Genomic DNA, 24,861 nt, shown 5'->3' with positions numbered 1-24,861 from the left:
TTCACATTTTTAAGCACAGTAGTTATTGTTCCTCTAAGAACAAACCTCTACAGCTTGCTGCTTGGTCATTTCCTCTCGTAAATCTTTGTTTGCATCTCCTTACAGCATTATCAGCATACCAGAGGTACTACAGTTTACAGTCAGACTACTGGAAGGTAAGACACGCAGGCCTACACGTTCACTTTCCCTTATTGTTTGTGATATTCTCACCTTCTTTCACTCTCACTCTAACACACACACACACACACACACACACACACACACACACACACATTTCCCACACATACACCGGAAGCACGTTTGGTCTCAGCTGGGTTAGATGTTGGCGTAAGATGCGGTTTCAGGTTTCATGTCAGTCATTTTCACTGTTTCCTGCAAAGTTGACACTTGGCGGTGAGCCTAAATTCTACTTTTGTTTTTTGTTTTTGTTCTTTTTTATCAAATTCTATCAGGTGCTGCAGTGTTATATAATCAGTTAGCCACCAGTTTCTTTTTTCACCCCACTGACGTCTGATTTATTCTGTCCATTTTAGTAGCACATTAGCAAATCTTCACATAAGTTTAGCACCTTTTGGGTTGCTGTAATTTGGTAGGTTGATTTGCTATAGTTAAAAATACCCAAAACACTGCATTGTTTGGTAGCTAAATAATTGCTCACCTTTCTGTCTTTACTCCCAGAATGCCGCCTTTCTGTATGGCCTCGGAATGGTCTACTTCCACTATAATGCCTTTCAGTGGTGAGTGGCAACTTCTTTTTTTCATTATTATGAATATTATTTCTTCATTTGGATAGACACAGGGAGAGTCTGCTGAGATCATTATTATTTATGTAATAAATGCACTGTGAATCTCTTCTGGGGCTGTTCTGGATTAAAGAGAAAATCACATCGGGCTGTGGCAGAATGGTGGTAGATGGGGAAAATGTTACAATGTCACACTGCATTATGCTGAGCATAAGTGGATGGATATCAGCTAAACAAGAAAAAATACTGTTGTTTCTTAATGTTTGCCTTTAAAAAAAAATTTACACTTTTTAAAAACAGATTTCATGTGGCTTATTGGACTAGTAGGCTGATAAGATACAGTAGTTACCTTGATGGTAGGTTTTGTTGTTTGCTATTGTGGGTGATATAACCTCAAAATTATGTCAAAATATTTCAAGGCAATTTGCAATAATCATATTTATTTAAAAAAAGCAAAAAGAAAATGAAGAACTAAACGAGGTTTCACAGGTGATTGTAGCTTGCGGGCAGCAGTTTTTATTAGTGCAAATAAAAAAAGAGGGGTGTTTTCCATCTTTGTTTTATAGTTAGCTGAACTTGTTAACACTAGATTCAGGCAGCAGCTTCAGAGTGCAGTAGATATCGGTCAAGCTGCGTTCATTTGCACATAAGTACACATGTAAACCAAAATAGTCACCATCAAAATAAAAGCAACAAAGTTTTTGTGATTTTGAGGATAAATCGCAAAAACCAGTAATCCATTCTCTGTTGGGGAGTTTATCAAAGTGTGTTTGGTGCCTGATGTAAACTTATTTACATTTGAATCCTAATTTCCCATTGACTGCATGTGGGCCGTTCAGGGACCCGTTAGATGAGACAATCAATGCCATTCTCATGCCTAGATTATGGAAATGCTTGTTAGCTGGATTTAGATAAAGAATGGTTTGCACCAATTTGTGAATCTATCAGCTACTCTGCTAACTCAGCCTCTGTGGACAATTTGTAAGTGTTTTAGGACATTTGAGGGGTGTACCACGAAGCCAGGTTAACGGGTTGACAAGCTGGGTTGAGCTTAAAGTCTGGGTTTTCTGAGTGAATAGTCATGTGATGCGTGGAACGTGCCTTTTTACATGAGCACACACAGAGCCTATAGCAGACAGCCTCGCTTAACAGAGGAAGCCGATAACCACCTCATGATAACGGCATCATAAAACAACATCACCAGACAGCAGCCACTGCTTTTAAGATGTATCTCAGGAAATAAATCCCTCCTTTGTTCTCCACATGGACTGTTGACCTGCATGAAGCCGAAGAATGCCCATATGTGATTGGTCACTTAGTAATACTCTGTCTACAAGCAGGCTACAAATACTGCTCAAAAGTGATCCAATCCACCGACTGCTCATTTATTAAACCCACACTAAATCCGTGAAGTATTTGGCAGCAGCACACCTATGATCAGTGTCAAGTATTTGAGCAATTTCAAATATTAAAATAAAAAATATTGGTGTGCTTTACTGATGCAAGACAGAAGTTGCATGCCTCAGAAGATGGCACTTTCAAACAGCACCAACGGTGAGCGCAACGATTCAAGGGAGTTATCCAAAGAAGCGTGCCTCTGTGATTACACAGCTCAGTTGTAGTCTGTATATGTTTACCAGCTGAAAATCTGCCTTTGATGGTGAGCTGTCCTATCTTGTTTCCATAGCAACGCCACGGCCAGCAAGAGAGACTCTGTTCTGGCTGAGTTGCCAATAAGAATCAGCTAAATTAGATTCTTCGAGATGCAGACATCAGCAAATCCAGCTGTTACCAGCTGCAGGCAAATTCCACTGAGGCGTTGTTTTCAACACGTGATTGTTTTCAGAGACATTTTTCAGATGTCAGGACATTTTTACCACTTGCTTCTTTTGTTGTTTCCAGTGGTACATCTAATGCACGTTTATCTACCATTTGAATTTATTTACCATCACAAATCATCATTATCTGACTCTCACTGGTGCCATTGAATGAAGCGGCCAGTTGAGAGCTGGAGAGCTAACTCAGAGATAATGGTCTTCTTGCACAGTTCTGCATCTGCTCTGTTTACAGCCACTTTGGGCGGTTCTGTGAAGGGAGTAGTATGCTCTGTTGTAAGAAATCTTCAGTCTTTGGTCGGTTTTCTATTTGAAATGGTCTTTACTGCTTATTGAAGAGGACTCAGGGTGCTTTATATTGTAAGGTAGAGAGCCTACAATAGTAGAGAGAGAATCTGAACACTCAGGTGACCCCCATGAGCAAGCACTTGGTGACAGTGGGAAGGAAAAACTCCCTTTAAACAGGAAGAAACCTCTGACAGAACCAGGAGATGAGACAAAGACGCACTGTGGAAGTGGTGAATGTGTGATGATGTAACCTGCGGCGCACGAAACGACCAATGTGGCGGGTATTGTGGCGGCTTAAAGGGTGTCCACACAGGAAGTAATGTGTCATTTAGGTCGCAAGCTGACATACTATTCGCATAGAAATGACTAATGAATTTGTTGATCATGAAATGTCATTTAACACATTTCCGGTTAGTTTGGAGCTAGATAGAAGCCCTCAAAAAGCGTTAAATAAAAGCTTAGATTGCTTAAACTTTTTATTGTGTGTAACAAACAGGGTGCGTTCTCAGTTTCCAGGGAAGAAGCATCTTTAGTGTTGAGTAGAAGATGGCACGCCGGCAGCATGACTGGAATAAGCAGCTGCTGTCGGAGATCAGTTTTTGCTAATACCTCAAGTTTTTCTCTGAATCTAAATGTTTCTATTAATCCCCCCCCCCCCCCCCCACCCACCCACCCCACCGCTTCCTTTTAATTCTCCCACAGGGCGATCAAAGCATTCCAGGAGGTGCTGTACATTGACCCGGGGTTCTCCCGGGCTAAGGAGATCCACCTGCGCCTAGGTCTCATGTTCAAGGTCAACACAGACTACGAGTCAAGCCTAAAGGTACGTGCAGCTTAAAGAGTCGCGCATCACTATTGAACGAATCCCGAGAACCGGCGATGAAGCGAACAAAAGCAAAGGTGGATTTTGTCAACAGCAGCGGTTTCACACTTCAAGCTGACCTTGAAGCGTGAAACGAGCGAGCAGAGCACGACACAAAAAGGATGGGAGCTCCCATTCAGTGCCTGAATAAGCTGGCAGCTAGTGACAAATATAAGAGTGAATAAGTGATTGATTCTGTCTACTCATTTCTCTCTTACAGCATTTTCAGCTGGCTTTGATTGACTCCAACCCCTGCACTTTGTCCAAAGCTGAAAGTAAGCACCTTTTCTATTTATTTGAGTGTTATGTTATTAATTGTATCTAACCGCGTTTGTGAATATGCATCATTACTTTTTATTCTTTCAGCTCTCCCCTCCATCTTTTCTCCTTTCACCATCCTTCTGTACGCAGCGTTAGACCGGTGGTTTCGCTTCAGTCTACTTAGAGCACTGGAATTATTTGATATGCTGCTCCCATCTCATCTCGCCCGCCGTGCTACCTGTTACCTTGGTGATAGCAATATCCATTTTTGCCCAGGCTCCCGCTGTTTGCCTTTGCTTCTTTGTGTCCCCCCTCACTGCTTTTCTAACTCGCTCACATACGTAGCAAGGGCAGCCCCCATCTTACTCCCCACCCCCCACCCTCTCTTTCTCTCGCTTGTTCGTGCTCTCTCTCTCCCTCCTCTCCACTCTCTCTCTCCCTCTCCATCTGCTGAGAGTCACTCAGGCAGCTTAGATCAGACACTGCAGCGCTCCAGACAAAGGAAGGTGCTGCCAGGAGCACAGCTTACCTACCTGCTCTGTTCATGTAGACTGGGCCAGCCTCGGGTTTCTGACACCTCTTTTTTATTGACAGCTCAGCACTACTTTCCAAAGACTTTTGGAAACACACTGAGGAGGGACTCAGTCTTTCTTGAAATGTTGAGTAACCTCTAACACGCTTGTGTTCTTGTCTCTCTCTCTCTCTTTTTTTTTTTTTGTAGTTCAGTTCCACATTGCTCATCTGTATGAGATTCAGGTAAGTGTTTGATGCTTGATTCGACCTGCACTTGAGCTCTGCTTGCTCTCAAGGGTACAAGACTAGATTTGCCCCCACCCCCCCATCTATGCTGAGTAATTGAGAAGGAGGGGGGGGTGTAAGTGCTGCATGTCGATTGAATGTGGAACAGCGAGGCGAATAGCTTTGACTTAGCGGTGTAAAAAAATAGCAGGGCGTCTGAATGCCGGGGATTGCCCTGTTTCCTATTTTCTCTTTTCTTTTTCTTTTTTTTTAAATTTGAACTACGTGCTGACAAATTGAGGACGGAGCAGGGTGCTCGAGTGGGTGGCGCGCGGGAGGGGATAGGAGATTACTCTCGGCCGATCGACAGGGTTGCCACGGAAACAAGAAAGTCTGTCTCCCCCTCTTTTGTATGCTGGTGGTCTCCCTCTCTCTGTCTTTATGTGGGTTTCATTGGCGAGGTACAGTAGCTCTCGGCAGCTCAGGGATGCGTTTATCTTTTTTTAAATTTTTTTTTTATTATTATTTATTTTATTTTATTTTATTTTATTTTTTAAAATAGTGCTGTGTCAGAACACGCCGCTGCAGTGAAAGACCCCCGGCTAAATTAAGAAGGGTGGGAAGTGCAGTCAGCATGATTACTACATTCCTGTCTCCTGCTGCAGGTTAACAGAGATGGAAAGACGGCCAAAATAGCAACTATAAAAAACTATAAACTAAAAGCTATAGGTCTACACTATTGTTGGTTTTTGTTTTGTGTTTTTTTTACTTTTTTAATCCTTGTTACATTTCCTCTTATCCTTTTCCCATATCCAGAAGAAATACCGGGCTTCCAAGGAGGCTTACGAGAGCCTTCTGCAGACAGAGGATCTTCCTGCGCAGGTGAAGGCCACTACCCTGCAGCAGTTAGGTAAGGTTTTCTAAGGATATATCATAGTTTTGATATTTCTTAAAAACAAACACACAGTTGGGTAATTGGATATATTCCCAGGCTGGATGCATCACACGGTGGAGCAGCTCGGGGACAGAGGAAGCAGGGACAGCTATGCCATCCAGTGTCTGCAGAAGTCTCTGGAGGCCGACCCTAACTCTGGACAGTCCTGGTACTTCCTTGGCAGGTATGCTGCACACCGGAAAAACAGCCTATAGAGGATTGTAGTGTTTGATACTAGTGTGCTCCTTACCTCTGCTTTCCTGAAATAAAGCAATAAAATAATGGATTGTGAGGCTCTAAAAGCAGTGTGTGGGCTGTTTGTGTGTCCTGGACAGCTGAGCTGGACAAGCCCCAATTCCTTTCTGATTAGCTCAGAGGTCTATGCATTAGTGGCTAATGCTGCTGGCTAGCTTCTCCTAGGCATGTATTTCCAGCTCCATATTTTTATTTTTCAACTTCATTAGAGTGGCTTTGCATGATTAGCAGTTAAAAATAACCCCCATTAACTTTGGGCTCCTTGTTCATACTCTGTCTGAAACAAGCAGTTCTAGCTCACTTTACTCTCCTTTTAAGCTACTTTTAATCGAATTGGCTCCCCCTTCGCAGACTGAAGAGCTTCCTTCTTTCCACTTCTTTTATTTTTCTCTTTTTGTTTTGTTTGTTTGTTGGTGACCACACACTACTCCACTGAGAATTTAGATTCCAGTTCAGCATCTATGCATGCACCCCGGGCAGCAGACTTGAAGCGAACGTCAGGACTAGAACAGGAGTAGCTACTTAAGAATTGGGTTTTCAGCTGTCAGTGTCCTCAGTGGAATAAAATCAAGGCTTAAGAAAAAGCATGGGAATTTGGGCTGTGTTGTAAAAGGTTTATTGAAGGTGAAATTTAAATCCATAGCTTGGCAATATCAGCACTGTGTTCTCTTTGGTGGTTGATCAGGGAGGTACATTCTTTTGGCGCATCATTTTGTGTATTGGTTGTCACTTTTTGGCCGAAAGCAGATTAGTAATGGAGGTGAGGAGAATCAGAAATTGCCACCACCACTTTACACAGAGGGCTTCATTTTCTGATCCTCATGTTTTAATTTCCTTAATGACTCTGTGGGTGAGCCTTCTCTATTGCCATTGTCTAGTTGATTGAAAGTATTTGTTCTGTAATGGATCTGGTAACACCAGGTGTCAGCTGGTGTTACCCTTTAAGCATGTCAAAGGGTGGAATTTGTAAAGAGGAATGTATTTTTGGAATATTATTTCCATATCGTGACAGCCTTTGTCTTTCCACAGGTGCTACTCCAGTATTGGGAAAGTCCAGGATGCCTTCATGTCTTATCGGCAATCCATAGACAAATCGGAGGCCAATGCAGACACCTGGTGCTCAATAGGGTAACTTTTGTGTTTAAAAGTAATCTATTACTTGTTTTCACAAAGAAAAATATTTAAAGCCATTTTTTTCTGCATCATCATTATAATTTTTCTTCCCCCTTCTATCGTCATCCTCCCCTCCCTCTTCCCCCCTCTGCCCCTGTCCTCAGGGTGTTGTACCAGCAGCAGAACCAGCCCATGGACGCTCTGCAGGCGTACATCTGCGCCGTGCAGCTGGACCACAGCCACGCCGCTGCCTGGATGGACCTGGGCACGCTGTACGAGTCCTGCAACCAGCCGCACGACGCCATCAAGTGCTACATCAATGCCACTCGCAGCAAGGGCTGCACCAACACTGCTGCGCTAACCCACCGCATCAAATGCCTGCAGGTGGGTGGCGAGAAGGATTTCATAGAAGAAGCAACCATGCAAAGGCTGTTTGGATGGGTATATAGCGTCAGCTGGATTATTTTGTTTGAAGAAAATTTAACAGAAGTGCAAAGATATTTGTCTAACAGCAACAGTGAGGTTTTTATAAACGGTTTTTCCCCAGGTTAGGCAGTCGAGTAGCTTTAATTGTAGCATGTTGAGATGAGAACGCTTAGTGAAACTGCTGGTTGCGATTTCCTTCTTACAATTGCAGGATAAAGTTAGCGTTTTTACATTTTAGGGTCAAATCTGTGTTTCTGCATTGTGACATAAATATGATTTGATTTTCACACAATGCCTTTAAAACAGATAAGCACATCCCAGTTTGCATATCTGTGAGGGGAGGGTGTCAAGTAACCTCGTGATTTCAGTCAGTGAGGTGGCAGTCAGGTGAGGTGGGGTGGCCTGATTTTATTTTCAAAACAGGAATCTGATCTTCACAACACGTCTTTGAGGAAGACAACTGTTGCACGAGGAACCAAGTTTTCTGAGAACCTTGCAAAAAGAGCTGTGGATGCTCAGCAGGCCAGAGGAGATTACACAACCATCTGAGAAGAGTTTGGATTCGACTGATCTGCAGTCAGACTGCTGTTGCCAGTAAAGAAGAGTTATCCTCTATGCTTCATAGTGTGGTTCCTGTGCAACCTGAATTATGTTCCCAGACTAACTTCTAAACAGGTTGAGCCTCCCATATTGGCTCATGTTCCTGAGTCCACCAACAGCAGAGCGCTGATTAATAGTAATATTAATGGCTGGCCTACAAGGAGAAAGCCACCGCTCTCCATAAAGCATACTGCTACCCATATGCAGTTTACTGATGATCACATGGGTGAGCCAGACAGCTGCTGGAACAATGTTTTGTGGACATAGGAGACTAAAATAAATTGTTTTGGTCAAAGAAAGGGAAACGGTGCATAAGACAGTGTGAAGCACAGCGGTGGTAGTATCATGATTTGATTCTGTTGTGATGTATATCGGCCAAGATGGCTTGTTCTTCCTGACACATCCATCCCATTTATCCAAGCTTGGGGCCGGCTTGTGACCTCCTGAGGCTGGGTTTGTCTTCCTGTCTTATGCAAAGTCAAATAGAAATGCTGTAGAAGGGCCTGAGGAAGCTCACCAGCATCTTGATGACATTCTTTTTAATGAAATAGTTTAAATTTCCTCCAAGCTAAGCCAGACTGATCAAAAGGCGAAACCGTTAGCTGCAGTTATTGCTGTAAAAGTGGCTCACAGGCTGTTAAGAGCTAAGGCTCAGAGTTTCCCTCCTCACAGATATGCAATACTGGATCATCTGTATCGAGAAATGAATGGATGTCCAAGTTGAATGTTTTCACTTTTAAGGTATTTATGTGGAAATGAGGAGAATCTTTTTCCTGTAATTGTAAGTGCTCTGTGAATAAGCATCATTGGGCTTTATGTTTTTTTTCAACCAATCAAAAGACGTGTAACCTACTTTTAGGGCTGCTCAATTAATCGAATTTTAATCACGATTACGATCTGGGCTTTCAACGATCATTAAAAATGACTGAGCCGATTATTAGCCCCTCCCTCATTTATCCGCGACACCTTAAAGGCCGGTCCGTGAAAATATTGTCGGGCATAAACCGTCCGTGGCGCAAAAAAGGTTGGAGACCGCTGATTAAGAGGACCCGAGGGAAGCTCGGAAAGCTAAGCAGAAGTTATTTGGAGAGTGACTGCCGTTGGTTGAAAAGAGAGTTTAAAAAAAAAAAACTTCAGTGGTGTTGCACACTATTTTATATTATTTTTTTAAAGTCATTGTTAACCCTTTAAAGCCGGTCAGAGCAGCACGCTCCGTTTTGCGCAACTATTTTTAAATCCCTGTAGAACCTGAACCGTGTAAGCTAGCGCAATAATTTGTTTTGCATATGAAACCGGAGGAGTTGTACTTACATCTGATGCCATCAGCTTGTCCTCGGTCACGGTTTCGTTCCACATATAGCTTTGCAAAAATTGCATAAAAAGCGCTTGCAGGAACAAAAACATAATATTCCAGAAACACGCTTTGCCGTTCCTATCAGCTGTTCGTAACACTTCCCACAGTGAAATGATGCACCTGCTGTTTTCTTTGCAAATTTGCATCATAGGATTGTTTTTTGTTTTTCCTGCAGTATATCAAAATTGCTGTATCTCCAAAATAAAACTACGAAGACACTCAAAATAAATTTCCTGTTGTTGTAAACTATTTTTTGCAACTTTATTGTATTTAAAGTTTTGAGGGATAAGCCTCTTAAATTTCTCCAAGTAGAAATATATGTAAACAAAACAAAAGCGATTTTCAATTTTTTTTGTAGTTTATTGCACTTTTTTGCAATTTATGTAATTACTATGGACTTAATGCATACATATTATTAAAATATGGGCTATAACAGTTGTATTGATGTATAGCAACTTGAAATGCTCCCACAAATGGCACTACAGCATGTAAAAAAATAATATAAGCTCTGGTGGACTTGGTTCTATAGTAGGTCTTAAAGGGTTAAATAAATATCGTCAAATAATCGAGATCTCAATTTCAGTGAAAATAATCGTGATTATCATTTTTGCCATAATCGAGCAGCCCTACCTACTTTATCCCTGATTGAAGTTTGCTTTAATTTGTTGGAGCTGCTCTGGGGTTCACCGGAGTTGTTTGGCGTGGCTCATGCAGATAACGGGCAGAAAACAGTGCAGTGAACGCCACAGACACAAAATGATACCAGTGCAGGCTTCGTAGTAGGCTCCCTTTATCATTAGTAGCCTCTCCCTTTTTCTGAACCTTCCTAATCCTAAAACTCCCTTGCACTTGGATAGCAACGCATGTGGTTTCTAAAGGGCTCTTCTCCAGTACCTTCATCTTCTTCTCTGCCTTTTGCTGTTCTTTACCATCCCTTTGAGGTTTAAATTAAATCATTCCTAAGGGATGCGATTAGACAAGCACAACAGAGACTTCGGAGGTCAAAGAATAAACCTGCTACACCCTTTGAGAGATAATTAGGTCTCCTTTTTACGGATTTCGAGAACGATTGGCGCTAACGACAGCTGATGTTAGCTAAGCAAAGTGGCCCTCAGCCCTCCCGCAGATTTAACACCTGGGCGACCCCACATCTCATGCGTTAATTTATTCATCTATGCTGTCATTTTTTCCTTTACATATGCATGAAGGAATGTTACATTACCACCCAGTTTACTATAGCATAATTTCATGGCATTAAGACAAGCTCCACTGGCTTGTTTTAATGGACACTGTGACTGTGTTTGGGATCACTGTTGCTGAATGTACCTCCTCATGTTGTTAATGACATGACTGCAGGGTTGAGTTAGCCAGACCAGTGCAAGTTGGCATAATCACTGTCAGATTCTCAACTTGGCTTCACTTGTTGTTTTATTTATTTATTTATTTTTAACCTCTGCCAACTTACCATTGCTAATCATTTCTTTGTTTTGAGGTCATCGTTTTCAAAAAAAAAGTAAAAAAAGAAAAAGCCTTGTGTTTTATTATTTTTTTTATTTTTATTTTTTTCACGTCGTTCTCCATTCCCCTAGGCTCAGTTGAGTAACCCCCAGCTCAGTAGCCTACAGAGTAAAAGTAAAATGCTCCCTCTTATTGAGGAGGCATGGAGTCTGCCAATCCCAGCTGAGCTAACCTCCAGGCAGGGAGGCCTGAGCAGTGCACCACAGCAGGTGAGAGACCAGATAGAGCAACTTACCCCACCCACTCCTCCTTCCTCCCCTCTTCTTGCCTCCCCCCGCCTCCTACCTCCCCTCCCTTCCTCTGAGTCCAAACTCAGACACTTAGGCTCTCGAAACACACACGCACACACCCGCAGGGCAGCACACACGCATGCACTGTCGTACATAACGATGGGTAACGCTTGAGCTCAATAACAAGGCGACCCCTGAAAATAAAAACGCCTTTATTTCTCTGCTGCCCTCACGATTGGAGACCTCGACTGCATTCCGAGTCTTCTTTTGTCGCAGCTTATCGCAATTGGCTACTGCTAGAAGCTCACGGGGTCACGGCCGCTTCACAGCAAAACCGAGCCAAGTGCTATCCATCCGCTGCACTCCCTTCTCCTTTTTTTCTTTTTTCTTTTCTTTGTTTTTTTTGGCCTCCAGCAGTCACATGGCTTCACCCATCACACTCAGTTTGATTCAAAAACCGAAAAAATCCGATAAATGATTTTTTTTCTCATTATTTTTCCTTTTCGATTTCTTCTTTTAATCCTTTTTTTCCTAAATCTAACCTGGTATTCGGGATTACACCCCACCCCTAGTCTCCTCCACCCCCCCTCCCTCGTCATGATCAGATTAAAGGGCTCTAATTAAAAGTAAAGTGGCTGTGTTTCTACTTCTCACACACACTTTGCCTCTTTCTTTTTTGTTTTATGCGTTCTCTTTTTTTGTTTTGTTTTTTCCCTGGTGGGGGCTTTTCTTCACCCTGCCTCGGTGTGATCGGTGAGGTCGTGCTGCCGTAGACTGTCCCCAGGCTTCCTATTGGCTCTGTTCGTCTTCCTCCTCCCCACCCGCCTCCCTTTCCTCCCCTTCCCTCTTCATTAGCTGACCTTAGGCACCTTGCAGTGTTTCACCTCCACTTCATTTAAACACGTCGGTCATGCAGTAGATAGCCGTAGCTCTGCTATGTCCGTGTTTGCGTGTGGTCGTCGTTGTCGGAATGTGTTGATCTCTTAGCAGCCGACGTGGCGACACTCGACTCGAGCGCGAATGAATTTGTTCGAAATTCTTCGGATGAGCCGATTTCATTGGGGCAGATGTGACTTTATAGCCTGACGCTCAGTAATAGTGATGATAATGATATTAATAATAAACCGAAGCTGCGTTTTTGTCATCTGGCTTTGTTTTTAACGCAGCACGCTAAAACGATGGCTTGTTCCGCAGGCCGTACAGTCACATCTGGCTCATGAGCTTTCTCCAAACTAATATTAAAGGCTGTCAGTGTGTGAATGCTTTGTAACCTTTGGCTTCCAAGGTCGAGTTATGCCACTGTGTCCCTAAACAGCTGCTACTGCCTTGCAATGTCTCGCCAAACTTGGGAACATACTAAGTCTTTCCCATGAGGACAGTTGGAGCGCTGTAGATGCTGTTTGGTTGTAGCCTCTGTACGTGTTTTCCCAGCTTTCCTTTAAACAGGAAAGATAACCTGGAGGGTGTTGCTGTGATTTGACGCAACGCCTTTAGACACACAGGAATGTTTTGTTTTTTTTGCTTTCTGTCATTGAAGCTTTAACGCAGAATCACATTATTGCTCTCCCTTGTTTCTCTCTTTCCACAATCCCCATCTCCATGTCTCCATAACCCCCTCTTCCTGTTCTTCCTGTTCCTCACGTACCCTTAACTTTTTTCTTTTTCCACCATCTTCTTTCATGACTTTCTTTTCGTCTGGCTCTGCTCCAATCCTCTTTGTTTTACCCATCCATTTATATATCTTTTTTTTTCTTCTCCTTTGATTTGTTTCCCTTTTGCCTGCGCCTCTCCCTCCATTATCCCCCTCCCCACAGGCTTGTAAGCCCAATCACAGTGCAGAGGGCGGGGGCTCGGGTCAGTCTCTGCCTCCTCACGTGGGCTCGCTTGGCCAAGCGGACGACCAGTCCTGCCCAGCCAAGAGGAGGAAAGCCTCCGGTCCTGCCAAGGTAAATATGGCAGTTGTTTCCCTCGTAGTAAGCAGAGTTTACTCAGAACTGAACTGGGGTGGCAGAGGCGGTAATTCCAGTTCCATTCACCTTAATACAGCTTCTTTTTTTTTTTTCACCTCAGGGTGATTCATGGGCCAGTAATCCAGCACAGCCAGTCCCCAACTGGTACCTCTCACCACAGAAATTACAGGTTAGCAACATTTTCATCTATTTATCTTAAAAAAAAAAGGTCATCATTATTTTTAGGTGTCACATGGTTCTCACTCTTTCTGTCTGTCTTCAGATGTTGGAACAGTTACGGAGTAATCGGGCCAACTTGAAGCCGCCGCAGCTCCAGATGTTGGAGCAGCTGGAGGCTCAGCTCGCCATAATGCAGCAGCAGCAGCACCAGCACCAGGTATTGAACAACTTCTAGCATATTCAAAGTGATGAACAGCATCGCTTTTCCTTTTTTGTCTTGAATTTATCCTATTAGTTTACAAGAACGCTGCAGAATAAACGTGAGAAATTCACAGCGAGGGTCGGGTGAATGTTTTGGGTTTAGATCAGCACTGACTCTGGTGCTTCTATAAACACGGTAGTTAAAGGCTTTAAACTGTGATGGCAGAGTAAATAAACTCACTAATCCAGAGTGGGTAAACACTGCCTGATCTCCAGCCCCACAGCATTATTCTTAAATCACTCTAACGGTGAGCTGTGGCATGTTGAGGCATTAACCTGTCGCATCTTGTGCCAAACCACGCATCAGTGGTGGAAGGTTTCAACACTCAGAGGTGAATGTTTTTGTTTGTTTTTGTTTTCTCCTGGCTGCTTCCATGTTTGTCTCAGCTCACCCGTCTGGTTTTTCAGATGTGATAAATCACTCGCCGGCGATTATGATTGACAGTTTCAAAGTATTGTTTTATTTTTCTTTCCCAGATGAGACAGAGCGCCTCAGGAGGTCAGGTGCGCCCATCTCTCCCCAACGGCCCCACTACCAACTCCCTCCCCTCCCCCAACCCCAGCCTGCACCCCATGCGGCCCCACCTGGGACCCCACCGGCCACCGTGTCCGCCTCAGCCACTGGCCAACGGGCCCGTGGGCTCCGCGCCGCACGGACACTCGGACCCGCTCCCCGCGGGTGACAGTAGTAACAGTAGTAGTAATAGTAGTAGTAGTAATAATAATCAGCCAGGGCCCGCGCCCACAGGACCCAACGGAGACGTGCCTTACCTGCAACCTGCCGGCAGCGGCGGTGCAGCACTGCTACCTCACACCTGCACAAACACGCAAACACAGGACGCCATGCCGCGCCAGGCCCTGCACCTAAACTCCTCTCAGGTGAGACGCCTCACTGATGGGCTTTGTTCTCTTCTGTTTTTTATTCCAGCGCTGGTGACGGAGCCTGCTCTGCTCTCAGCTGCCGTGTTAAGTAATAGATAAAAGCGTGATTTAATCCACAGAGCTACGTTCATAAACGCTGTCAGAAACCATTGACATTACTTACATTTTTATTCATTTTAATTTGTATTTTTATTGAATTCATTTTTTCTACGTCTGTTTTCTATTATTATTTTATACACATGTGAGTGTGCATCCACATAGGCACATTTCTGGCTCTGACACAGAGCCTGTATAAAAGCCCAGCTTGCACATCATAATTACAGCCACACGTGTCCATGGTTACTGCCTACGAGTGCACTTCCTAACAGCTGTGCTCTTTTTCCCTCAGGGGCTTCAGAAGGGGTCTGTTCCACATGGCTCCAGCAGTGAGGGGACCCTCTCTCACCCCGAGACCCCCAACTCCACCACCCTCGCGCACCCCAACAATCAGGTTGGACATTCCACTAATGCCCCGTCGCCGCGGCCTCATAACCACCTCCCGTCCCCGCCCTCCCTCCCCCACTCCTCTACCTCAGGTGGAGCAGGACCCAGTGCGTCCGCTACCAAAGATGGCAACGCCACAGCCGCGTCCCTCGGCAACGGCAACTCTGTGGTCAAGACACCGTCGCCGCTGCCATCAGCTGATGGCAAAGCAGCGCAGGGGGACGGCCTAGCCAATCACATCCACTCGGATGGCGGCAAAGTGGTAGAAGGCGGCGACAAGCCGAGCCTTAGCGCAGACAATCCTAGGCTATCTGCCCTGCTGGCAGGGGGGAAGGGTCCAGAGGAGAGCGAGGGGCCGTCAGAAGGGACTGCGCCTGCGGCATCCACCACCTCGGATCCCCACAAGAAAATCAACAACATCCACCCGGCCGTCCTGCCCTCCACCCCCCACGCACAGGGCAGCTCAGCTGCCTCCTCGCCCATCTCTGCCATATCCACCGCCACACCTTCGCCCAAATCCTCAGAGCACACCCAGGCATGTGGCCACAGTCCTGCTGGCACCGCAGCCACTGCACCCGCCGTCAACGGCAACAGCAAAGGAGGTATTTCCGAGGACTCCCAGAGCCCGCTGAAGGCTGAGCCGCCTGCCGTCACCAGTCTCAAAGCTACGCCTCCGCACGGACACAGCTCCTCGTCGTCGTCATCGTCGTCTTCAATATCCATCTACCCCAGCTCCACAGACGTGCTGAAGGCCTGCAGGTGAGAAGCCTCATTGTTTTTCTTTCACATTATGGAGTCTTGCGGATGCACTCAGACAGCACGCTTCTTTCCTCTCGTCAGGAACGATCGCATTGGCGTTGTTGTTGTTTTTTGGTGCATGCACAAAGAACACGCAGTCAGGCTGTGACAGGGGCTTTAAGTGCATTAGCAAAACACCAGTTTTCTGGCATCTTACAAACTGAGAGTGACTTAGAGCTGAGTATGTTCTGGCAAGAAGTTAGCTGAGTTAAGTGTGTTTGATGTACTAATGGAAATGTGCAGCTGCTCCCGTGTAAATGAGAGAAAATGCGTGTGCCTCACTCAGCTAATTTAGTGCTGAAATGTTGCGTTTAAGGGTTTTCAATTATGTAACCTAATGTTTGGAACATGTCTGGAATGTTCTCCAAAGTCGTAGCAAAGTTTAAGACCATTTTTTTTATTTGCTGCCTGTGCAGAATGAGAGCAGGATGGCCGGGCTGTGTGGGTTGTTTTGAGCATGTCTCCTCCCTGTGGAATTGCAGTGTAACTGCAGTACTAACAGCAAATTATTATGTAACTGTCAACAACACCGAAGAAGGCTACTGGGCAGTCTTGTTGCCATGCAGATATTATTCAGTTAAACGGAGCCCTTCATGTGATTACAGACCTTCCATCAAATGGAAATAAATAGTTTGAGGTTTTGTTTTTTGTTTACATTTTTTGTGTTAAAATGTGCCATCACACCTTGCAAGGTTCTAATGATACCACTGATATTTGAGAGAAGTGTTTGCATCACTGCTGTGGCTGAGGAGGTTTTGTGTGCTATGCATGTGCAGAAACCTGGGGAAGAACGGTCTGTCCAACAGCAGCATCCTCCTCGATAAGTGCCCCCCGCCACGCCTGCCACCTCCACCCTCACCAGCCCTGCCCAAAGACAAGCTCAACCCTCCCACACCTAGCATCTACGTGAGTATTAGCCATCAGCAAAATAAGTACATTTTAAATTTCTTCAGTTTTTAGCGCCCGAATTAAAAAAATAATTACTTTCTGTTTCCTGTGGCTGGACCAGCTGGAGAACAAGAGAGATGCTTTCTTCCCCCCGCTGCACCAGTTCTGCACAAACCCCTCCAACCCCGTCACTGTCATTCGAGGACTGGCTGGAGCTCTCAAACTGGGTAAATGGCTCCGTTACAAACGTGTGTGTGTGTGTGTGTGTATGTTTGCCGTCACAAAGATGATCGGAGCTTCATCTGTGTGCGGGTGTGTTTCTTCACGCAGACTTGGGTCTGTTTTCCACAAAGACGTTGGTCGAGGCCAATCCAGAGCACCTGGTGGAGGTCTGGACTCAGCTCTCCCAGCCCGCCGATGAGAACTGGGATCCGACCGGCACCAAGAAAATGTGGCGCTGTGAGAGCGCCCGCTCCCAAACCACCATCGCCAAATACGCCCAGTATCAGGCCGCCTCCTTCCAAGAGTCCCTGCGGGTCAGTTCCACTTTGCCTGTCACTTCAGAGACTGTAGAGAAAGATTCAGCTCGACTATAATCCTGAACTCACACTTTTTTGGTTTGTTTGCAGGAAGAGAATGAAAAGAAGGCACTAAAGGAGCCCTCAGACACAGAGCCAGCGTCAGCAGAGAGGTACCTATCAGCGTTCTTTAATAAAGACCCAGGTTTAATTATTTTGGCCCTGTTACAAAAGCTCCAGGCTCTGATTTTTGTTCAGCTTTTCTCTGGTTTTCTGCAGAAACATAATGCAGAACATATTTTCTGCGAGTGATTATGGTCGTACTCTGTGTGTGGCTTATTGGGAATTCTCTGTGTGTCTTAAGTGCTGCCCGCAAACGAAGGGGACCTTTGAAATACATCAAGTTTGGAACCAACATCGACGTGTCGGACGAACGGAAGTGAGTCTCATCTGCCTTTCATAGCTTGTCTCTCGAGAGTGTAACCCAGAGAAAACAGAGCTGCCTGTGTGAGAATCTGTTTGATTTCTTTGCTGTCCCTGAGTTAAAGTCTGAACTATTTGAGCAAATTTCAACCAAAAATAAGAGAACTGCTCATCTGAACCATGTTAAACTTGGCACTGTGGACACGTACGCAGCAGTACATCTGCCTTATTATTGTTGTTGTTATTAATACGATACTTTAAACAGTTTGAGTTAAGCACCGCTCTCGTCTCACCTGCCAGGTGGAAACAGCAGCTCCAGGAGCTCAGCAAACTCCCAGCCTTCGCTCGAGTGGTTTCCGCCGGCAACCTGCTCAGTCACGTGGGTCACACCATCATGGGTATGAACACAGTCCAGCTCTACATGAAGGTGCCTGGGAGCCGGATACCAGGTCAGCACACTAACAAGAAATTATGTCTAAAGTATTCATTTAGTTATTTATTTTTGAAGTGGTCAAAGAACATTTGTTCCCTCCCCCACCCCCCCCACCCAGGTCATCAGGAACACAATAACTTCTGTGCCGTCAACATCAACATTGGACCAGGAGACTGTGAATGGTTTGCAGTACCGGAGCCCTACTGGGGAGTGATGAGCAACTTCTGTGAAAAGTAAGGAGCTCTTTATCTTTCTCCTCTCGTTCTCTCAGCTTATACGCACACGCCTCCCAACCTCTCTTCTCAAACTCCTCCTTCCTCCAGGAACAACATCAACTTCCTGATGGGCTCGTGGTGGCCTAACCTGGAGGACTTGTACGAGGCCGACGTGCCCGTCTACCGCTTCATTCAGCGCCCGGGCGACTTGGTGTGGCTTAACACTGGCACAGTGCACTGGGTGCAGGCTATTGGCTGGTGCAATAACATCGCCTGGAACGTGGGACCTCTTACCGGTATGAAGTCATAGAGAGCATATTTTCTCTTAATAATAATAGTAGTAGTAATAAACCATTTTCACCCACAGAAGCACTGAGGTGTGATTGAAGGGTTCTGATCCACAGCCGGGTTGATTTTATTTTCGCCGCCAGAAGGAAAATGTAAAGCAGCCGTTACACTCCGCCAGAGTCCGCTGACAGAAAACGAGCAATTTTACCTCCAAAGCTGGAGTTTGTATACTCGTGTTTCTCCTGTGAGATTAAAAATATAGAGGCTGGCGGCTTTGAAAACAGCTTTTAGCCTCGTATTTCAGGCCATCTCTCTGCTAAACATCTGTTACTGGAAAAGTCTCTATTTGCTCATCAGCTGGGAGCCAAAGTTGAGAAGCATTCAGAATATGAATACATTTGTGATGCTCTGACCTTTCTCCGTAATGTTTCCCTGCTGATTTTTGCCCTTTTCAGCTGATTAACGAGCTGACTGCAGCGCAGTTTTAAATCCACGTAGTCTGTGTGACTGTTTATGCTTACGCTGACTGATGAAGGGCTCCTCGCTGTCGGCATCCCGTGCGTGTCTATGTCCAATAAAGTCCAGAATGTTCTCCTAAATCTTTAAACTGCTCTTTCAGCTCACCAGTACAAGCTGGCTGTGGAGCGATACGAGTGGAATAAGCTCCAGAGCGTCAAGTCCATGGTTCCCATGGTGCACCTCTCCTGGAACATGGCGCGCAACATTAAAGTGTCCGACCACAAGCTGTTCGAGATGATCAAGTAAGTCGCGGGGGCTTCTGCGGCTTCTTTTTTCCCTTTCTTTTCCACCCATCGCTGACGCCTCTGTTCCCGTCACAGGTACTGCTTGCTGCGGACGCTGAAGCAGTGCCAGTGGGTGAAGGAAGCCTTGGCGGCAGCCGGCAAGGAAACGGTGCTGAGGCCGAGGACCAGGGACGAGCCGGCCCACTACTGCACCATCTGTGAGGTCAGTGAACAACACCGGGAACATTGCAGCACCAGGGGTGTGAATTTTAACAGGATGTCACATTTTTCTGGCTTTGCAGCTTTTTCGAGTGAAAGATAATAGTCGTCGGCGCAATCGTACCCACTCACATCCTGAATATTACTCTGCACCCTGGATTGTTAGATTAGAGAAGTTTAGTCCCTTAACTGTGTGTTTCACGTGTGAATTATAAGCATGTGGCTCAGGTAGGTAGAGCAGGTCGTCTGCTAATCAAAAGGATGATAGAAGAGGATCAAAAGCGCTGTATAAGAGCCAGTCCATTTACCACATAATGTAAAGTAAATGTCAATAGTAGAAATGAGCAGCCAATTTATTTTATTTAATTTCCCACCACTGTGGACGTGTATAACCTTTAATCTAACACGTGTGAAGGAAAGCAAGCATAGGCTAAATCCTGCTCGTTTCCCCTCCTGTTTCCTTCTTTTGTTGTTGTTTTTGGACAGCATGAGCACTTATTGCGATCAGCTGAATTAAAGCCGGCTCGGTGTTTGTTTGCGTTAATTAACAGCTTCGTTAATGGCTCGTATTTAAGCGTGTGGGGGGGGGGCTTTCAGCTGCTTTTTTAGAAAAGCTTTCCATTAAGCGTCTTTTGTCAATTGCTGTGATAATCGCAGACAGTTGCAAGAGAAACTCAGCCTGTGGATTTAGTTTTGTAACGCGTGTTTTTGTGTGTGTGATCCACAGGTGGAAGTGTTCAACCTGCTGTTTGTGCGCCGCGAGCTCCTGTCCAAGAAGCAGTGCGTGGTCCACTGCCAGGATTGTGCCCGAAAAGGCAGCGCCGCACTGGACGACTTCGTGGTGCTGGAGCAGTACAGGATGGAGGACCTGATGCAGGTCTACGACCAGTTCACATTAGTAAGTCGTTAGATTTGTCAGTGCCCCAAAGCTCATATCACTACTATTTACACACAACCGATAAGTGCCATCTTATTTGCCGATAGCTGGCCAGCAGGGCCGATATTAGCCCATATGAAACATCAGCAGTGGCGGGAACTCACTGCAGAGGATTTGAACTTGAGGAATAATCGCTCTGTACCATCTCTCCTTCTCTCTCTGCGCAGGCCCCTCCTCTTCATTCATCTTCGTCTTGACATTAGGCGACTCTTCTTCTGCTGTGGAGCCATGAAGCCCATTTACAGGAACTTGTACTGAGATCTAAAAAAACTGAAAGAACAAACATACACGGACCATTTCTGATATTCAGGAAAGCCAAGGCCGACTCTACCCGACCCCCTCATCACCACCACCACCACCCACCCTCTCTGCCGCCCCTTCTGTATGGCTGGTCTCCATAGCGACGGCTGGAGGCTGAGGCGGCGGAGCGTGTCTGTCTATGCAACCCCTGTACAAAGAGCCCGGCGGAGGGCCTTCCACAAGAGGGCGCCACACCGAGCTCCATAACAGGACTCTTGTTTTCTCTCTTTCCCTCCTCCTCCTGTTCTCCGCCTTGCCAGGCCACCCACCCACCTCTCCTCCCTCCCCACTCCTCCTCTAGAGACAATGGCTCAGCCCTGTTTTAATTGAGGACTTAATCAGATGATCGGGAACAGGGAGGGGAAGGTGGGGTGGGGGGCGGGGACAAGGGGCAGGGGTGTTTTGTAGATACTTGTTAACTCTCCCAACTGGCAACACCACCCGTAAAAGACTACTGACTTGACAACCCGTCTTTCTCTCTCTTTGTTTCTTTCTCCTTGTTTTCTATTCCGATGACTGGGTGATTTTTTTTTTTTTTTTTCTTTTTGTGGAGGGGGGTAGAACTTCCCCCTCCAAAAAAAAAATTTCTTCAGTCCACCCTCCTCCTTCTTCTCCCCCTTTAAGGAGCACTAGCCTAACTGGTCTTTTTCTATGGTAGATAGTAACTTTAAGAGTTTGGAAAAGCAGAATCCTCCCTACCTGACCCCCACCCACCAAAAAAATAAAATAAAATTAAAAAAATTTGTAATGTGAAGAATTTAGGTGAATTTAGGTTCTCCCCCCTCTCCCCCCTTTTTTTTTTTTTTTTTTTTTTGTTCACAGCTTTTATGTATTTTATCTTCGTCTCGTTCTTTTCAAAGCTTTGATGTTTTTGTTTCTTAGGTTTAACAAAAAAATAAACAAAAAAAATAAGGAAAAAAAAAGAAAAAATAGGGAAAAAAACTTACTAGCCAAGTCACAAAGAAAATGGGTTGCACATAGACTTATGGAATTAAGTTTAATTTGTGATTTTGTTTTGTTTGTTTTTTTGTTTTATGTTTCTAATCTTGATGTAAATTTACACTATTTATAAATACATATTTATTGCTTGAAAATATTTGTTGATGGAATGCTGTTATTTTTTCCAGAGTACCTGCCATTAAATTTGAAGGAGTTTTGTCATTTTAACACGACTCCTTTTACATTTTATATATATATAAATATAAATATATATATATATAAATAAATTGCTTAGCAAGCGTTGTACAGAAACGGACATTTAAAATTGTTTTATTGTTTGAAGAATGTTTTATGATGAGTCAATAAACACAAAGTTGACAAATTATCTGCAGTTTTCTTGTTTTGTTTTTTGTTGTTGTTGTTTTTTGGCTTCCTGGAACATACAAAGCACATTCGTATACATTCAGTAGGAATAAAAATACATGAAACAATGCAGGTGTCGGGTGGAGGCCTGAAACCCAGCAGACAATGTAGCTGTAGACTGACACACACAGATTCCTACACTGTATGCCAGGTTCAGAACTTAACCAGGTTCTCAGAATTTCTCTTACTTTTATTCGAGAAACAAACTCCACAGTCCCCGCATGGCCTCGGATCAACTCCGCCTGAGGCTTTTTTCCACCCAGTGGGTGGTTATTCGAGACACTTCTTAGAAATTTAAAAGGTGCGTAGTAGAGGAGATCACAGGAAAAGGGTGTAAGCTACACAGAAAACTCAAACAGGAAATAATACACTAATCCTGCTGATAAGGAATTTCAAATGCCAGTGGAAAAAAAAAGAAGAAGAGCAAAATATATTAAAAATCACCTAAAGATTGTATTCAGAATAAGGCGGCTGTCAGCAGAGACCCAGTAGCCAGATGTAGCTGCTGCCAGCCCCACAGGATCTACACTGACTACTGAGCAACCGCTGGGTGCCCTGCGGCTCTGCAGCTCCGTCTGGAGCCAAAACTGGAGCCACTGTTCAGCCGAGATAGGAAATGATGAGGAGGGGAAACGACTTCAAGCTGCTTCAGACTGCTGCGGATGTAATGCAGGTGAGGATGTGGATACAGTTTGTAATGACATAGTCACACGCCAATAAATTAAAAAAACAAGAGAAAACTTTTTTTTTTTTTTTAACATAGTGCTCCAACACAAAGTCCTTGAAAATGAGAGGTACATACACTTGAACATGCTCATTTTACATAGAAGCAGAGCCACTAACAATGCTGCAACAGGCAGACACCCTTTTCCCGCTTGCACCTTCACCCTGCCAATTTCCTCTGTTGACAACGTGCAAAAAGGTTGTTTGCAGGAGTCTATTTTCCCACATAAGATCCTTTGGTAGTGCAACAACCCTTTTTACACTCCCTGCAACAGCGAGGAAGTTGTTTTTGGTGTTCGTGTCTTCCGATGTGTTTTAATTTAACCGAGCCACTGTGGGTAAATCACTGAAAACGTCCCAGACCACTTAGTCTCTTTTCTCCTGTACAGACTTGTTTCATTGTCTAATCTTTTTTTTTTTCTTAATTACTTGATCATATTGGATGTTACATAACCACCAGTGACATGGAAAAATGTGTATTCCCTGGCTGATTGGCAGTGGTTCCTGGAGGTTGCTGGCTATTGCTGGGCAATATTGGTTGCAAAGAAGGTGCTGCACCAAAAACCTCCCAGTGATAGCCACGGTCACTGGAGTTTTTCCGACTTTTGTCTGCACATACTGGCTAACTATTAGCCTGAGCGGTAGAAAAACTCAAAAAAGCAAGATGCAAACTGAAAATGCAGAAGGTCTGCCAACTTTTACTTTGAAGGCAGACGGTCTTCATTTAAGGTTTTTGTTGCACTTTTTTTTCACACTTCTGCTACAGGTTGGAGAGCAGCTGGCCAGTGTTTGTAAGTCCATCACTTCCATTCAAACTATGACTGCCTTAATGTGCTAGGGGCCAGAGCAGTCACAAGCTTTTGCCAAACAGCTGGGGAATACGCATTGTTTTCTAGCGACCGTTGGTCTGTAGGCCTGCGTTACTGGGGACTTTAGCAATCAATTTCCCAGCGACTGCTGTAAAGTTTGCTTTGCAACTGTAGGTTGCCAGATGGTCACTGACTGGTCTCTAGACCTGAGTGACCGGGGCCTGATTCACTATATTCTAAAGTGAGTATTGACTGTCAAACGTGCAAACTGTCTAGCGCAAAAATTCATAGTTCCCTTTAGGATGAATCCTATAGATTTGACATTTCATCAAGCAGCAACATTTCCTATTTAGCAAGTTCTACTTTACATGGTAAATTATTGACATCTGTATAACGTCCTTCATGTTGAAATCTACTAAAGGAAGTCAGTACCTATTGACTTCTATTTTACAATGCCCAACTGTACAGAAGAAATTAACGTGTTTATACCTTGGGACAAAAACACTTTTGGAAGTTTTTGCTAATTTTTGACTGACAGGTGGAAGCCGGTGATAGATAGTATAAAAGATGGATGTAGCCACTGTGATGCCGGGTACTGGTTTCTAAAGTCCCGCGTTGAAGCCTCAAGATGAGTATTTTTACCGTCTCCATCTTGTGGCGAAACGGGATGGGACTCGCTGTGAAACTGCTTGCTTATTGGCTAACAAATCTCAATCTCTTAGCAAATGAGCACAGCCTGAATAAAACTCAATTCTGAAATGCATACGATCTAAGCATCAAAGTGTTTAGAGGTCACATCAGCAGAAATTAATTGCTACATGTAGCTGTAGCTGCTAGTTCTATGCTAGGCTTCACTTTAGTTAATCTGCATCAAAACTGGGCCTCTTAACCTGTTTGGGCCGTTGATGCTTTTTCATATATTGTTAAATTCTGCTAACAGACCAATCCACGAAGCTGGCTCTAGTGTTGGTGGGTGAAATTCTAGCTCTTTATTAGTCTGTTACTTAGTACTGATTAGCAGTTTTATAGATATATTTTGCTAACTTAGCACTCCATCTTCTTATCTTATTTTCATTACTGCTAGGTACACAAAAATGAAATGGTGACAGCCTTGAAGCTAAAGTTGAACCTTTGAAAAGGGGTTTCACAAACCAGTGAATGACATCACAGCAGATACGTCTGTATTTTAAATATTGAACGTGTGTTAGCATTTGGCTATAGGGGTTGCTGTGTCTGAAAGAACAATGGTTCAGGTACATGTGGGAAAAGAGTTAAAGTTCCTTCTTTGTCTCG

At 44.5% G+C, this 24,861-nt stretch overlaps 1 protein-coding gene across 2 annotated transcripts in view; it reads left to right on the top strand.

The window, feature by feature from the left end:
* Positions 1 to 21,192, top strand: part of LOC102192979 (histone demethylase UTY-like) — a 35,898-nt gene extending 14,706 nt beyond the window's left edge. Inside the window, exons 4-30 of one of the 2 annotated variants that reach the window (XM_005730940.2) lie at positions 106 to 155; positions 679 to 737; positions 3,569 to 3,689; positions 3,949 to 4,003; positions 4,711 to 4,745; positions 5,544 to 5,637; positions 5,719 to 5,845; positions 6,946 to 7,044; positions 7,194 to 7,413; positions 10,999 to 11,136; positions 12,972 to 13,103; positions 13,228 to 13,296; positions 13,390 to 13,503; positions 14,025 to 14,426; positions 14,818 to 15,671; positions 16,487 to 16,616; positions 16,720 to 16,825; positions 16,929 to 17,134; positions 17,228 to 17,289; positions 17,481 to 17,555; positions 17,840 to 17,988; positions 18,091 to 18,205; positions 18,296 to 18,483; positions 19,095 to 19,236; positions 19,315 to 19,441; positions 20,165 to 20,335; positions 20,542 to 21,192. In XM_005730940.2, coding sequence (XP_005730997.1) covers positions 106 to 155; positions 679 to 737; positions 3,569 to 3,689; positions 3,949 to 4,003; positions 4,711 to 4,745; positions 5,544 to 5,637; positions 5,719 to 5,845; positions 6,946 to 7,044; positions 7,194 to 7,413; positions 10,999 to 11,136; positions 12,972 to 13,103; positions 13,228 to 13,296; positions 13,390 to 13,503; positions 14,025 to 14,426; positions 14,818 to 15,671; positions 16,487 to 16,616; positions 16,720 to 16,825; positions 16,929 to 17,134; positions 17,228 to 17,289; positions 17,481 to 17,555; positions 17,840 to 17,988; positions 18,091 to 18,205; positions 18,296 to 18,483; positions 19,095 to 19,236; positions 19,315 to 19,441; positions 20,165 to 20,335; positions 20,542 to 20,571 — 4,070 coding nt within the window. In that variant the 3' untranslated portion in view covers positions 20,572 to 21,192. The remainder of the gene's footprint in view (positions 1 to 105; positions 156 to 678; positions 738 to 3,568; positions 3,690 to 3,948; positions 4,004 to 4,710; positions 4,746 to 5,543; positions 5,638 to 5,718; positions 5,846 to 6,945; positions 7,045 to 7,193; positions 7,414 to 10,998; positions 11,137 to 12,971; positions 13,104 to 13,227; positions 13,297 to 13,389; positions 13,504 to 14,024; positions 14,427 to 14,817; positions 15,672 to 16,486; positions 16,617 to 16,719; positions 16,826 to 16,928; positions 17,135 to 17,227; positions 17,290 to 17,480; positions 17,556 to 17,839; positions 17,989 to 18,090; positions 18,206 to 18,295; positions 18,484 to 19,094; positions 19,237 to 19,314; positions 19,442 to 20,164; positions 20,336 to 20,541) is intronic. The other variant, XM_005730941.2, reaches the window with a different exon arrangement.
* Positions 21,193 to 24,861: the final 3,669 nt, after the last annotated feature.

The sequence above is a fragment of the Pundamilia nyererei genome, unplaced genomic scaffold (assembly GCF_000239375.1).
Source record: "Pundamilia nyererei isolate P.nyererei 1_Seehausen unplaced genomic scaffold, PunNye1.0 scaffold00040, whole genome shotgun sequence".
NCBI classification, from domain to species: Eukaryota; Metazoa; Chordata; class Actinopteri; order Cichliformes; family Cichlidae; genus Pundamilia; species Pundamilia nyererei.
The sequence above is the reverse complement of the archived record's forward strand: the minus strand, read 5'-3'. Positions and strand labels throughout refer to the sequence as shown.